General features: G+C 29.2%; 1 protein-coding gene across 2 annotated transcripts; it reads right to left on the bottom strand.

Moving 5' to 3' along the window:
* Positions 1-4,674: 4,674 nt before the first annotated feature.
* Positions 4,675-12,274, bottom strand: LOC114183520. 2 transcript variants are annotated; one of them, XM_028070563.1, is made up of 9 exons: positions 12,111-12,274; positions 11,480-11,653; positions 10,739-11,002; positions 10,401-10,611; positions 9,752-9,898; positions 8,495-8,619; positions 7,769-7,973; positions 6,772-7,025; positions 4,675-5,045 (listed from the first exon to the last, which is right to left on the bottom strand). In XM_028070563.1, exons 2-9 carry the CDS (start codon positions 11,587-11,589, stop codon positions 4,877-4,879), a joined length of 1,485 nt encoding a protein of 494 aa, XP_027926364.1. In that variant the 5' UTR covers positions 11,590-11,653; positions 12,111-12,274; the 3' UTR covers positions 4,675-4,876. The 2 variants fall into 2 exon arrangements, with proteins under 2 accessions (XP_027926364.1, XP_027926365.1); XM_028070564.1 differs by lacking the exon at positions 12,111-12,274 and adding an exon at positions 11,850-12,070.
* Positions 12,275-12,996: the final 722 nt, after the last annotated feature.

The following is a 12,996-nucleotide window of genomic DNA, read 5'->3' as shown; positions in this document are numbered from 1 at the left end:
CAAGAAAAGACTTTTTCCTGCTATTTTTTTTTTAAACTTTAATTGGCAGGTAATTCCTTTGTGGGTAATTATTTTCTACAAAATTATAGAATTCGCAAGTATTTCCTACAAAATTTGTTGTAAAAAGTGTTTTATACAAAATATTTTGCAAAAAAATTGACAAGAATTTCCTGCAAAAAATTTTTTCATAACAAAATTTATAGGTATTTCCTACAAAAAAAATTCAAAACAAAATTAGCAGGAATTATGAGTTTTTTGTAGTAGTGTATCAACTATTGAGTATATATGTTGATATTTGAAAAGTTTTCTTAGATCTCTAAGATATTTCTCATCTTATCATACCCTTAATTATATATTTGTTTTCCTTTGTGTGATTCCTTCCAATAATCTACAAATTGTTTATAAGACACACATTTGTTAATTTTTTAATATTTTTATTTTTTGTTTATTTTCATCATGTAGAATACTATTTCGATAAATTTTATCTAATTATTTTTATTTTCTAACTCATGACAATCATACTTTAATTTTGTCACTATAATTGTATAAATAAGTTTTATTTACTACAATATAAAAATTTAATGTAATTGCCATGAATATTTTTTTACCACCATCCAACATATATTGTGGTTTAAAAGATACAAGATCTATATTAAAATTTTATTATTATGTTTATTATTTGTTCTTTGCATCATTTTGATCAAGTGATGTATTATAACTTTTATTAGTATATAAAAAATAGATTCATTATAATTTAAAAAATTGAAGTAAACAAACATTTAAAATATATTTTAATTTAAATATTTTTTTCCTTTTATATTTTTTTAAAAATATTTTTAAAAATTATCAATTAGGTTTCATTAATGTTTGCAAATTTAATAAATGTTTTGGTTCTCATTAAATTTTATTTGGTATTATAATCTAAAATGTAAACAATTATAATTTATTTCAAAGTATTTGATATCGAAGAAACAACTATACTCCTAAAATTGAATATTTGATAATATTATGTTTCCTTTACCGTAATTTTTTATTATTTTATAAAAATTAATTAAAATTAATATTAAAGTAGTAAGAAAATGGGTACGGGTATGAGTACAAGATTATACCCGTTACCCGGGGATGGGGATGAGACAAAAGTTTGATACCCATTGAGTTTGGGTATGGGTATGGGGATGAATTTTTTTTACAAAGATGGGTATGGGATAGTGAAACCCGTTCCCGCCCCACCCGTTGCCATCCCTAGCCTAACATGTACAATTCAACCTTCACAACCATTCAACTTATATTTTTAATTTACATTAAACTCAAACTAATACAAGAAAAAACTATAATAATTAGCTATACTTGTCAAAAATACATTTAAATCTCAATTTAATAACTATCAGCCTTAACATGTATAATCCAATCCATCAAACCAACTTTTTCAACAAGAATATGCAATTCAAAATATTCGAAAATAATAATCTATTCAACCAATACTCAAATGACACAAATTCAAACAAAAAATCATACAAACCAATTGCTAATTTAGTTGCCAATTTCAGCATTCGACTAAATTACAATTTTTTTTAGTTTAATAATGAGAGAGAGAAATGTTAAGCAATTGCTAATTTAGTTGCCCATTTCAGCATTCCAATAAATCAAAATCTAATTCCTCCTCTATTATTAAGGTTTCACCTTTAGACTTTTGTTCCTTCTTTCCCCTTTCCATGGCCAAACTAAACAATATCAAAGCTGTGAAGAAACACACCCCGAGGTATAAAAATCACTTTTGCATAAGAGATTCTCTCCATTAGAAATTACCACGAGGATGTCCATTAAATATATCTCATCTATTTTTAACTTTTAAACATTACTTTATAGTTTAAAATAAATTAATTGAGTACGTGACAATAGATGATCCCAATCCTTTGGCTCAAAATGATTGAATTTTTGAGATTGGGAAAAGGTAGATGAACATTTAATACAGTCTACATTCACCCATCATCACCATTCTTATAAGTGACTAGAAAACTTATAAACAAAAAAAAAAATAATAATAATAAATAGTCATTAATGTGTGTATGAGATTGTATCACACTGTTATTCTTTTCAAGTCAACTAATGTGCAATCTTTTTTGATAGTAAACATGTAAAGTTTGTAAATGAAACTTTTACATTGTTATTGCCAACATATTTTATTCTATTTTAAACTTTTGTGGGTTACACCAAGGTAAATTTTCATTCAATTTACTAGCAATTACACAAATGAAAGGACAAAAGGAAAATACAAAAGTGACAATGATCATAAATATTTCCATTAATTTGGAAATCTATTCGCCTTTTGAAATTGTAGTAGTGGACATCACACACTACACAAAGTTTGAGACAAAAAGTTAAGGTCTAACAGTTCTCCTTCTAATTTTGAAATGAGTATAAAAACTAATTTAGTCATTGAAATTGTATCTCTTTTATGTATAATTAAAAACTAAGAAAAAAATTGAAGTTCATAAAAATTTTATTTTGTATCCGAATCCGAGGGTTAAGAGAACGAGGATGGATGTTTATTTAGAATTACTTTTTCATTCTACAAATATCGAAGATGTACCATTGATGAAGTTTATTTTTGATATTTTTTACGGTATATTTTATAAAATTAATGATATTTTAATCTATATTTTTTATACACTTTTAATCTATCATTTTAATCATTGTTTAATTTTTTCTTTTTTCTTTTTTTAATGGTATAATATGATCATTTAAGAATGATTGAAATAATAGATTAAAAATTAAATTAAAAAATCATGTTATAATTTTAAAAAACGAAAAAGCAAGATCCACTATTAAAATTGTAGTGTCGGTTTTTTAGAGCACATTTGATTTTATTACATAGACAAGATGAAGATGAAATTAGTACAGTTTGATTACACGCAACCGTGCAATAAAGATAGTGAAGTGGTTACTTCTTGTGGTCCACACAAACCACAATAATTTCCGACATCAGATGTTATAATTATGTTTCATAACAAAGCGTGGTGAAAAGTTTTGTTATAATGTGACCTAAAGAGATGTCCATTTCCCTATGATAAATTTTTGGTTTCTTAAAACTATTTATTTGTTTTGTTTCGGAACTTTGGATAGTGATGCTTCATCCACCCCTTAATCATACCTCCAATAAACATCTTTTTAAAAATTAAACTTTTGAGATGTAATCCAATACTCTATAATTATAATATGATTATAGTCATTTTTAGAAGGTTTTGTCTTTGATCATTCACAGTGTAATAATTATGGAGTGGTAATTAAAGATTTTTGGGCACATCGAAAAGTAGGCTTATCATTTTATAATCTTCTTCATGAACTATCAACAACCATTTTGCATCTTCTTTCTACATTTTTTCTTTCATCTGTCTATATTTCTTCTGCATTCATGGGTGAAAAACATATCATCCAAAAAGGACTGACAAAAGGACTCTCGGTACAGTGAATCAATCACCCCTTGGAGTGCTAAAAATTGAATTCAATGTCCTACGTTTAACAAGTTTATTTGGTCGTTATATATATATGAATGAGATATTCGTTGGTGTTGAAAATTTAAATTTAATTGGAACATCTGAAAAAGTAATTATCAAGTTTGAACCAGTCAAGATAAAATTCTTGCCATTTTGTAAATTGACAGACAATTTGCAAAAGTAAAATACCTTGTGCAAATTTAAAAGCATGATGTTTAAGCCTATAAAATATTTTATGAACTAATAAACATTATATATTATTTATGCTAAATCAATCTATTGGTTGGTCAACCATTTTAAAAACAATTAATTAGATCCCTTTGACAAGACTCTTAGGAAATTCTAACAGAATACTTAATTACAAATAATTTACTTGTATAAAATCTAACTAAAAATTGTAAAAATATAAAACTACTTAAAATTCAAATAGTTCCGGAAAAATAAAAGAATTTAACCTAATTTTTACTTTTTGAACTTGAAATAGTATACTATTTAACTACAGATATATATATATATATATATATATATATATATATATATATATATATATATATATATATATATATATATATATATATATATATATATATATATATATCCGATACTAAATTTACTAACTTTTAAACACAGAAATTTGATATTTGCAATGTTATTTGAGTGATGAGTAAGCTGAATCAATATTAAGAATTTCAGATATTACAAAATAAATTGAAGAGAAAGACTCCCTATTATACTATATTGATATTCTGTTTAACTTTGAACCTTTAACCGCAAATTTGGCATTATCTTGAAATAAATAAGCTTTCGTGATTATCAAACCAGTTAAATAAGTAATAAATACCTATAGCGATCACATAAGTTTCTGTTTAAAAGTACAATTAAATTAAATAAACAGAATATATAAATTAAATGATATTTTAACTATAAATTTAAAAAAAAAACACACATTTTCATTATTTAAACTAAAGTAATTATAAATGTGTCTAAATTTTATTACATAATTAATACAACAATTAATATAATAGAAAAACAAAAAACAGATACCAAAAAACAGTTACAACAATACAAGTGAAATTGCAACAAAAATGTTTACACTACAATAGTATCCTCTTTTATGTTTATTAGCATAGAAGTACAGATATAGATAAGAAAACCAGTTTTTTTTTTTATTAAAACAAAATAGGAAAATAAACTTTGCTGGCATTCTATTGAAAATGTAAACGCGGAAATACAATATAAACAAATAATGACTATACACCAAGACGAGAGAAAAGGAGATGAATGAAAATAATGAAATATTTTCCATTTGATTGTGAAGCAAAAAGAAAGAGAAAACAATAATGAAAAATTGAACTAGACTACACAAAACTGTACGAATTATCTCACTTCCATTTGAGAGACTGCCTGATGCCTGTATAAATGAGTCCTAAAGACCTCCCAATCAAGGTAACTAAAAAGAATGAGATAGCATCACTCACTTTATCAATAACTGCTCTAATTATGGGCATGGTGATGTCAGACAACTCCAAGAAAAGGCTGAAGTAATATCGCCTGCAATACATAAATTAACACCAATTACACTTTTAATCAAACTTCCTCCAAAATCAGTTTTTCTAAACTGAGAAAGGGTGCGGGCTTGTACCTTTATTTCATCTAAACTATCATGGTCTTAACAGGCTCAAAATTTGAAAGGGTTAAATATGTTTTTGGTTCCTCAAGTTTTAGTGAATTTTGGAATTAGTCTCTCTTCGAAACTTGATACCAATTTAGTCCTTCATTTTTAGAAATGTGTGGATTTAGTCCTTCTTATCAAATTTTGTTAAGTTTATTTGACATTGTAAATGCATTTTATGATAATACTTAAGTTAACACTGAAGCGAAAGTGTGTCAAATGGTGTAAACAATTCAAATACTATCATGAAATGCGCTTGAAACATCAAATAAACTTAATAAAAATTGATAATAAGGACTAAATCCACACATTTCTAAAGATGAAGGACTAAATTGGTATCAAGTTTCGAAGAGGGACTAATTCCAAAATTCATTAAAACTTAAGGGACCAGAAAGATATTTAACCCAATTTGAAAATAGATATACCCAAATTGCTCAAATTAAAGGACCCTTGTTTAACTATAACAGGAATATAGGTATACAGGCTAGCAGACTTGATCTACAGACCAATAGAATGGTCCACGGGCCGAAAACAACATAAAATTTTGAAAATATTTGTGATATAAAAAAAAAGTAGTAACAGATGGTTAAAAAACCTGAATTTTTTTAGGATGTTATAAAACTAAAAAAAAGTCTAAAATTCAATAAAAAAATAATATTAAAAAAACATCGATTAATGAAATAAATAGTTCAACAGAAAATAGTCAATACGCTCAGTAATGGTTTTAACAGTAATAAAAAACTCATAATTTAATTTTGTTAATTCATTGTAAAATAATTTTAAGCTAAATAAAGCACATTTAAAAATTACGCATTGGTATAAATTACTTTACAAATTATTAATTTTTCACCCCTTAAAACATATAATTTTAGTAATTTAGATAATCTCTAGATTTCTTATAATTTTCTATTATTTTATTACTTAAAATATTATTTAAAATAAAAAATATTAATTTAACTACTACTAGTTCAACTACCGTGGAACAAATAAACCATTAACCAATACTTGTGTTCCAGCAGACAGAAGCTAAAATATGTCATTTGCTAAGAATTTAGAAGTCTAATTAGGACCCAACAGTACCAGTAGAGAAATTATTCGCCAAGTTAAACCCAACGTAGTATATTTAGCAAAGCATGTGTCAAACAATTTAATTTAGATAACAGTTGGCAATAAGGACTACAATTATGCACAAAGAAAAAATGTGGAACTCAATTGAAAAAATTGGACACGCAGGTCTGATAAATTTAAAGATATGATTTGATGTCTCCAATCATTTGAAGATGAAGACTTGATGGAGTTTGCTTCAACCTTTATGAATATTTGATGATTTTATTGTTTGAATCTTGTTGAGTTGTAATTCTTAGGTTTAGGGTTTGTTTGAGGGACGGTGTGACGGTTGATCTTCATATTTTATGAGCTAAAATTGTTTTCAAAAAAAAAAAAATCTGAATTTAGTTTTGTTTTTGGAAGAGTTAAAGTTTTTAAAAGTTCAATTCACCTCTCTTGAACTCACTACTTTTCTAGAAGTTTCTAAATAAACATAACGAGAAATGCAGTAACAAGATTTAATTAAGCATGGATGTAGCAGGTGAAGAGAAAACATACCATCCTATTAGGGCTCTTAATTCCTTGGTCCGCTTTACAGGCATTGAGAAATGGCTAATCTCAATGCAATGTAATTCAGGTGACCTTGTTTTCGAATTTTGCTGGGTAAGCTTCTTCCACCAATTTTGCTCTTCGGTCTGAATACTGTCCGTTAGATCAATGGGTTTGCTCTCAAGAATACACAGGTCGAAACGATCCTCATACATTGACACTACTGTGTCCATGTTGTGGCACAACCACTGATTCAAAGCCACCTGATAACAAGAATATCACCAAAAGTCTTGGTGAAATTTCATACAAAATTTAAAATAAATAATAAATGTATGCCAGAAATAGGCAAATCTCACAATAAATTTGACTCTTCACTATTTTGGGGTGCCAAAAAAGAGTTTGGTATTTAAATGAAGCACTAAAAGCTCGTTAACATATATCATTTGGTCAGAACTTAATTCTCAAAAGTAATGCAAAAAATACATATTTTGTGCCCATAAGAAATTATTTTAATAAACTGTCATCATCTCATCTATCTCACACACACACATAGCATGTAATAAATTTCAGGCTACAAAATTCGTAATTTAAAGATGTACATTTTGATTGGTAGGATTAGTAAGAATAATTTTTTTTTTCATGTGAAGTTAACCCTGACTAAAGACCAAATACAAACTGTCCATATTACCTGTTCTCTCCCCATACTACTCAATATCAGGAAAACATAAGTTATGGGAATATAAAAATAGAACAGGGACAATTCCAGTTTAGCTGATTTTATGAAAAGAATTTGGCCACAGCTCCAAAAACGCATCAACAAAAATGGAAAACTTTATTTCAAGTGAATAATTGCTTTTAATAGAGGAGCTGAGGAACCATAGAAACTTGTCACAGAAAAGTATACATATTCAGTTGCTACAACTCACCATGGGCAGCCAATGACCAACATGGGAAAGATACAGAAAAAAGATCCACAGGCTTGAAATTTGAAAGCTACATTAAGTACCTCGTTACGTAGCTTTTGGAGTTCTCTGGTGGATAAAGCACATAATGACATATCCAAGCTATTGGTTTTACTTGACACATCACTATCAACCGAATTGAACTCCAGATATATGCTTGCAACCCCATCTGCTAGAGCTACTACTAAATCTTCTAAAATAGAAATCCCATGCACAGCAAATATACACGAATCATAATAGCAATCCTCCCTGATAATAGATGGATGACTAGTGAGTCTCTTAAATCAGGAGATTACTAAGAAAGGGAATAAACATTCAAATTCATCCTCCAAAGTTACACACCAGCAGAGTAGTCTGCCAAAGATTTTTATTCTAAACTATTCCTTCCTCAAAGTTATAAAATAGTCACCAAAAGTGACCTTTAGACTCACCATTTTAGTCCACTTAAAGACAAATATGGTTGATTTAAATTTGAGGGACCAGCTTGGATTATAACTCTTTGAAAGACTTATGAGCTGACGCACACATAACTTAGGAGGACAAACTTTATGGTTTGCTATATAAAAATATAATTTTAAAGTTACAGTGCATTAATAGAAAACTGCATAGCCATGGACACAAAATATGCCAATGTGGACACTAATCGTTGATCTAAAACAGATATCCTGAATATACAAGGCCAGATTTGTAGATCCTGGGATCTAGAAATTAGAATGCAAACCACATAGATAAACAATGAATAAAAAAATAGATAATAAGGTTGATTTTACCTGAGAGAACCAAAAGTAAGATACCAAAGTAATTCCGAATATAGATCTTTCTTGCCAGACCTTGCAATGCTCTCAACAACGGTGCTATCTCCTTTCACCTTTTCAAGTATCATAGACGCAAGTTCCTAACAATAATGTCAAACTAGAGTTTCATTATCTGTTTGAAAGAAGATTATGAAGGATAGAGGCTTTTGTCTGAGAACCCAAAAGAATCACCCCCAACTTGGAGAGAAAATAAGAGCCCCTAGTTTTTACTGTTTTCTGTTTTATTATTTAAAAACTTAATAAATTATATTGGATAACAATTTGTAATAATAAATAATGTGTTAGGGAAAAAATAATAAAGTTAAAGTTTGAAGTTTTTGGATTAAATTTATTTTTTTAATTAGTATAAAATAGTATACAATTTATTTATTTGTTTGCACTCTCTTCCACTCATCCAAACAAGAGAAATTTCTCCACTTCTTTCTTTTGTATTTCTCTCCATTCAAACCCAATGTTTTCTATTCAATTTTTTTTTTTATTTCCATCCTGCTTATTTTTCTCCTCCTTGTTTAACTCCTCATCCAAACAAAGCATAAAAGTAGAAGCTCCTGCGGTTAGCTTCAATAGAAGTTGTACCTTTTGCTCTTCTATTCATCAAGGCTCAAAAAAACAATCTTATCTAGAGTTGTATTGACCTACCTTCTCCTTTCAAAGAAAATAAAAGCCTGAAAAAGGTTGGGTTAAACACTCCCTAAATGAAACAATTTTTTCCATCATCCCTTCAAATCTTGTGCCCTCTTCAGATATCTTTTCTAACATTGAATTCAGCTCTTCTAAGCGTCCTTTAGAGAGAATTGCAAGATCAACGCAATATTTTATCTTGAGAATTGCTATATACATGCGCATACATAATACCACAATCTCAATTACTAATTTTCTAATCAATAATTATAATTACACACTTTTATCCTTCTAAAGTAAACTCCTGACTTTGAAAGAGCCGAATTGACTATGTTATATATTTTATGGAATTTTGTTCAAAACCTGAAATTAGAACATTGTTGAAATTGTATTTATCTTACAATTTAATTACTTATCTGTGTTATGTTTTATATTTCTATATTTCTTATAATATATCCTCCCATCCACACTCTTATTCTAGTTTGAGAGATTTAGTTGTACCCATATCCATGTAACCCAAACTTCATTCAAATGCACTAGCAGTAAGGACAAAAGTTGAGTATTGAGTGATGTTATACTTAAAATAAATACCTTGTCAGCATTTCCCTTTAGAAGGAAAAATTCCTTTTCCAGCCACGCAGCACAGATAGGGTGACAGGATCTCTGAATTATTTCTGAAAACCTCCCAAACAGACCATCCATACCAACAGTTCTGGATATGCTTAAGATATTGTTGACCTGGAAAACAATTTGAAACAATTGATAATAGCAATAACATAATTGAAAAAATAGCATACACCTACTTAATCATTTAGGCATGCATTTATACTGTATAGAGAATCAAACGTTGGGAGTATTTTTTTAATCTTGTGATAACATAATAGTTAAGTTTTGCAGGTAAGTTAGAAATTGAGAATTCAGCTATGTATTAGAATGAAGTAAATGATGTACTAAAGGAGTTATTTGGATATTGGTAAAAATAGTTGTATAGCATTCATTAAGATTTCATTCAAATAAATACGTATAAATGAAAGATATTTCCCAATATATTAATCTTATTCAGACTTTTGAACACTAGCTCAATAAAGGCATGGTAGCAAAGACATATTTAGAAAACACATTTCAAACGTTTATTACAACAGATCCAGTGGTCATTCCAATTTGTCAAAATTCTATATTATACCAAAATAACATAATATATGCATATGACAATATTGAAGAAAATAAAGACAATTCCTGCCTCTTCTTCAACTTGCTGAAAAGCTGCCCAAAGCAACCTTAACTTTGGACCCCTGGCAACAGCACTTAAACTCAAGGGTTTCTTGGCAGATTGAAGGATGATGTCTCCAGAATAAGCCTTGTCCTCCAAGGCATTTAGAGAATTCAAAATTTTTTCTCTAACTACATTTAATATATACTTTGACTCAAGTCCATAATTTTGCTTTGCTGAACTGCAAAAGACACAAAAACTCACGTATAATAAACTATAGTTCTTTCTCAACACACCAACCAAAATATTTATCAATTTAAACTGATAAAAACAATTCAACCTTGACGTCTTGGTGTGCTTACCCTTACCTACCAGAAATGTCTGAGCTTTGAGGAAAAACATTTTTATCAGAATTAGTCTTTCGATAACTAGCATCAGATTTCTCAACAGGAATTACTCCAGCCATATAAGTAAGAAATATACTGCCCATCAAAAGCATCTGGTCAACAACTGGAACCAAACGAGAGGTTGTTGCACCACCAAAGTCAACCAAAGCCCCTAAACCAATGCACTTTATCGGAAGTTGCTGAGTACGAGTAGTGAATTTCAAATCTGTGGCACCAAATACACTTCTGGAACACGAGAAATATTAAAAGGTCAGACTGCCAAATTCATAATAGCTGGCATGAAAAGCATCAAGGATCACTGTTGATCGCATAAATGGGAAACTGATACTCATACTTCTAACCAATCAACATTACATATAACTAAAAACAGAGTGAATTAGCAGAACCATCAATGTGGAATGTATTTAGAATCTACTAAAGGCAAAAAAAAAAAGCATGCAAAGAAATGAAATGCAGGTTTAAACGAAAAGCAATATAATTTTCTATCCACACCATGAAGGCGAATGCGAACTTCAGGAATTCACTTTTAAATTTCAAAAAAAAGTGCTAGGCAAGAATTAGGACAAGCTAGTTCTCATTAATGTGCCCCTTCAAGTGCTGGAGGGAGGAAATAGAAGATTCAGAGCTAATCACACATGTAAAGAGAAAAAAAAAAGTAGGAAAACTCCAAAAAGAAAAATATATGATTAAGAGGAATGAAACCTTTGAACAGTCTTGAGATTTGTAAGCTGACCCGAGAAGCCTCTCCGAGTAACTAGCCTTCTCTGAGTATTCAGCTTAACACAGAATGCGGAAGCCACACATTCTGCCATTGGTAGACACGTTACTGCTGCACACTCAACACATTGCACTGCCCTACACGCGTATTTGATCAACCTGAACCCCAAAAAAACCAGAAACAGCAAACACAAAAAATGTATGAAAATAGAAATAGCAAAAATAAAAACCAAACAACCATAAACTAAAGAACAATTCAACATTCAAATAGTAAACTAGAATGAATTACCCCTGACAGGCACACTAGTGAATTTAACAGCAAGAAGGAAACAAAAGCAGACATTCGCATTCTTACTGTGAAACAGTTAACAACTTCGCAAGGCTCAAGAATCCTAGTAAATAATGCGTAATCCACTAATCGTAACTAAAATGGACAAAACAAAATGCTCATTGGGAGAAACAGTGGCGGGGAAACCAAATTGAGATGCGTTGCAATCATGGTAGGAAAAGTGAAGGCACAATTGAAAGGAGAATGAAAGAATGCGGGTGTGAGAGCGAAGAGTGAAGGGAACGAAGGTTTGGGAATTGATGAGATGAGGATTGAATTTGTGCGTACCTGGTTCGTTTCTTCTTGGAGACTGTTTTCAGAGTACAGTGAAATGGTTGGTAACTAACGGCCAGATTAGGGCTTTAAACCTTCCAAAACGTGGGATACCGATTCGTTTTCGGAGTTGTAAGAACGCACCATTACAATTGGAACCCACATGCTCCGGGTGTTAGAAAACATATTTTGAATTAAGTCACAATACTCCAACAAATTACTTCTATAAAATAATTATATTAACTTCATTTTCTTATTTTTCTGCTTATGAAAAAAATTCAGCTGACTAACTTATAAAATAGATTAAATCAAATTGAAAAAAATAAATAGTAATTTAAATTGAAATGGATCAATTTTTACTTGATCTATTTAGCTTTGATCTAGCCCAAAAACTAATAAGTGATTCTATTTGAAAATAATAATTATAATTTTAAAAAACGTGAAAAAATATTTCTTTATTATGTATATATATTAAATCACTAAATCTAAAACTTAAAGTTAGTTTAGTTGCATAACTTAAATTTCTTTAAAAAAAAGTTTTTTCTGAAAAATTTATTTTTTACCTTGTCTTTGGATGAAACATTTTAACAATGCTGAAAAATTGAAATACATTCTATTTGAATTGTTTGTAATTAAATTTCTTTCATTTTCTAAATAACTTGTTTGGATAAAAAAACTAAAATATCTTACATTTCAATATCTTGTTTGGATAAAATAATTGAATTTCTTGTGAGATAAAATTTTATTTTAACAATATTTATTTTAGGCTTAATTATGTTTTGAGTTCATGATAAATTTGGAAACGGGCTCGACAACCTAAATGGGTCGAGCCGACCCGACGACTCAACCGAACCCGCTGACCCGTCTTGGTTGTCAAGTCGGTTCGGCTCGTCTCTGTCTT

Source organism: Vigna unguiculata, chromosome 5 (assembly GCF_004118075.2).
Source record: "Vigna unguiculata cultivar IT97K-499-35 chromosome 5, ASM411807v1, whole genome shotgun sequence".
Lineage (NCBI taxonomy): Eukaryota > Viridiplantae > Streptophyta > Magnoliopsida > Fabales > Fabaceae > Vigna > Vigna unguiculata.
This window is presented reverse-complemented; position numbering and strand designations above follow the sequence as displayed.

What these genes read in the sequence shown, in the direction of transcription:
- LOC114183520 (XM_028070563.1), bottom strand. Translation starts at nt 11,589, where the DNA reads ATGGCAGAATGTGTGGCTTCCGCATTCTGTGTTAAGCTGAATACTCAG. An exon ending in TTCAGCAAGTTGAAGAAGAG is followed by an intron (nt 9,899 to 10,400) that starts GCAGGAATTGTC and finishes ATTGTTTTCCAG; the next exon opens with GTCAACAATATCTTAAGCAT. An exon ending in TAAAGGGAAATGCTGACAAG is followed by an intron (nt 8,620 to 9,751) that starts GTATTTATTTTA and finishes CATTATTGTTAG; the next exon opens with GAACTTGCGTCTATGATACT.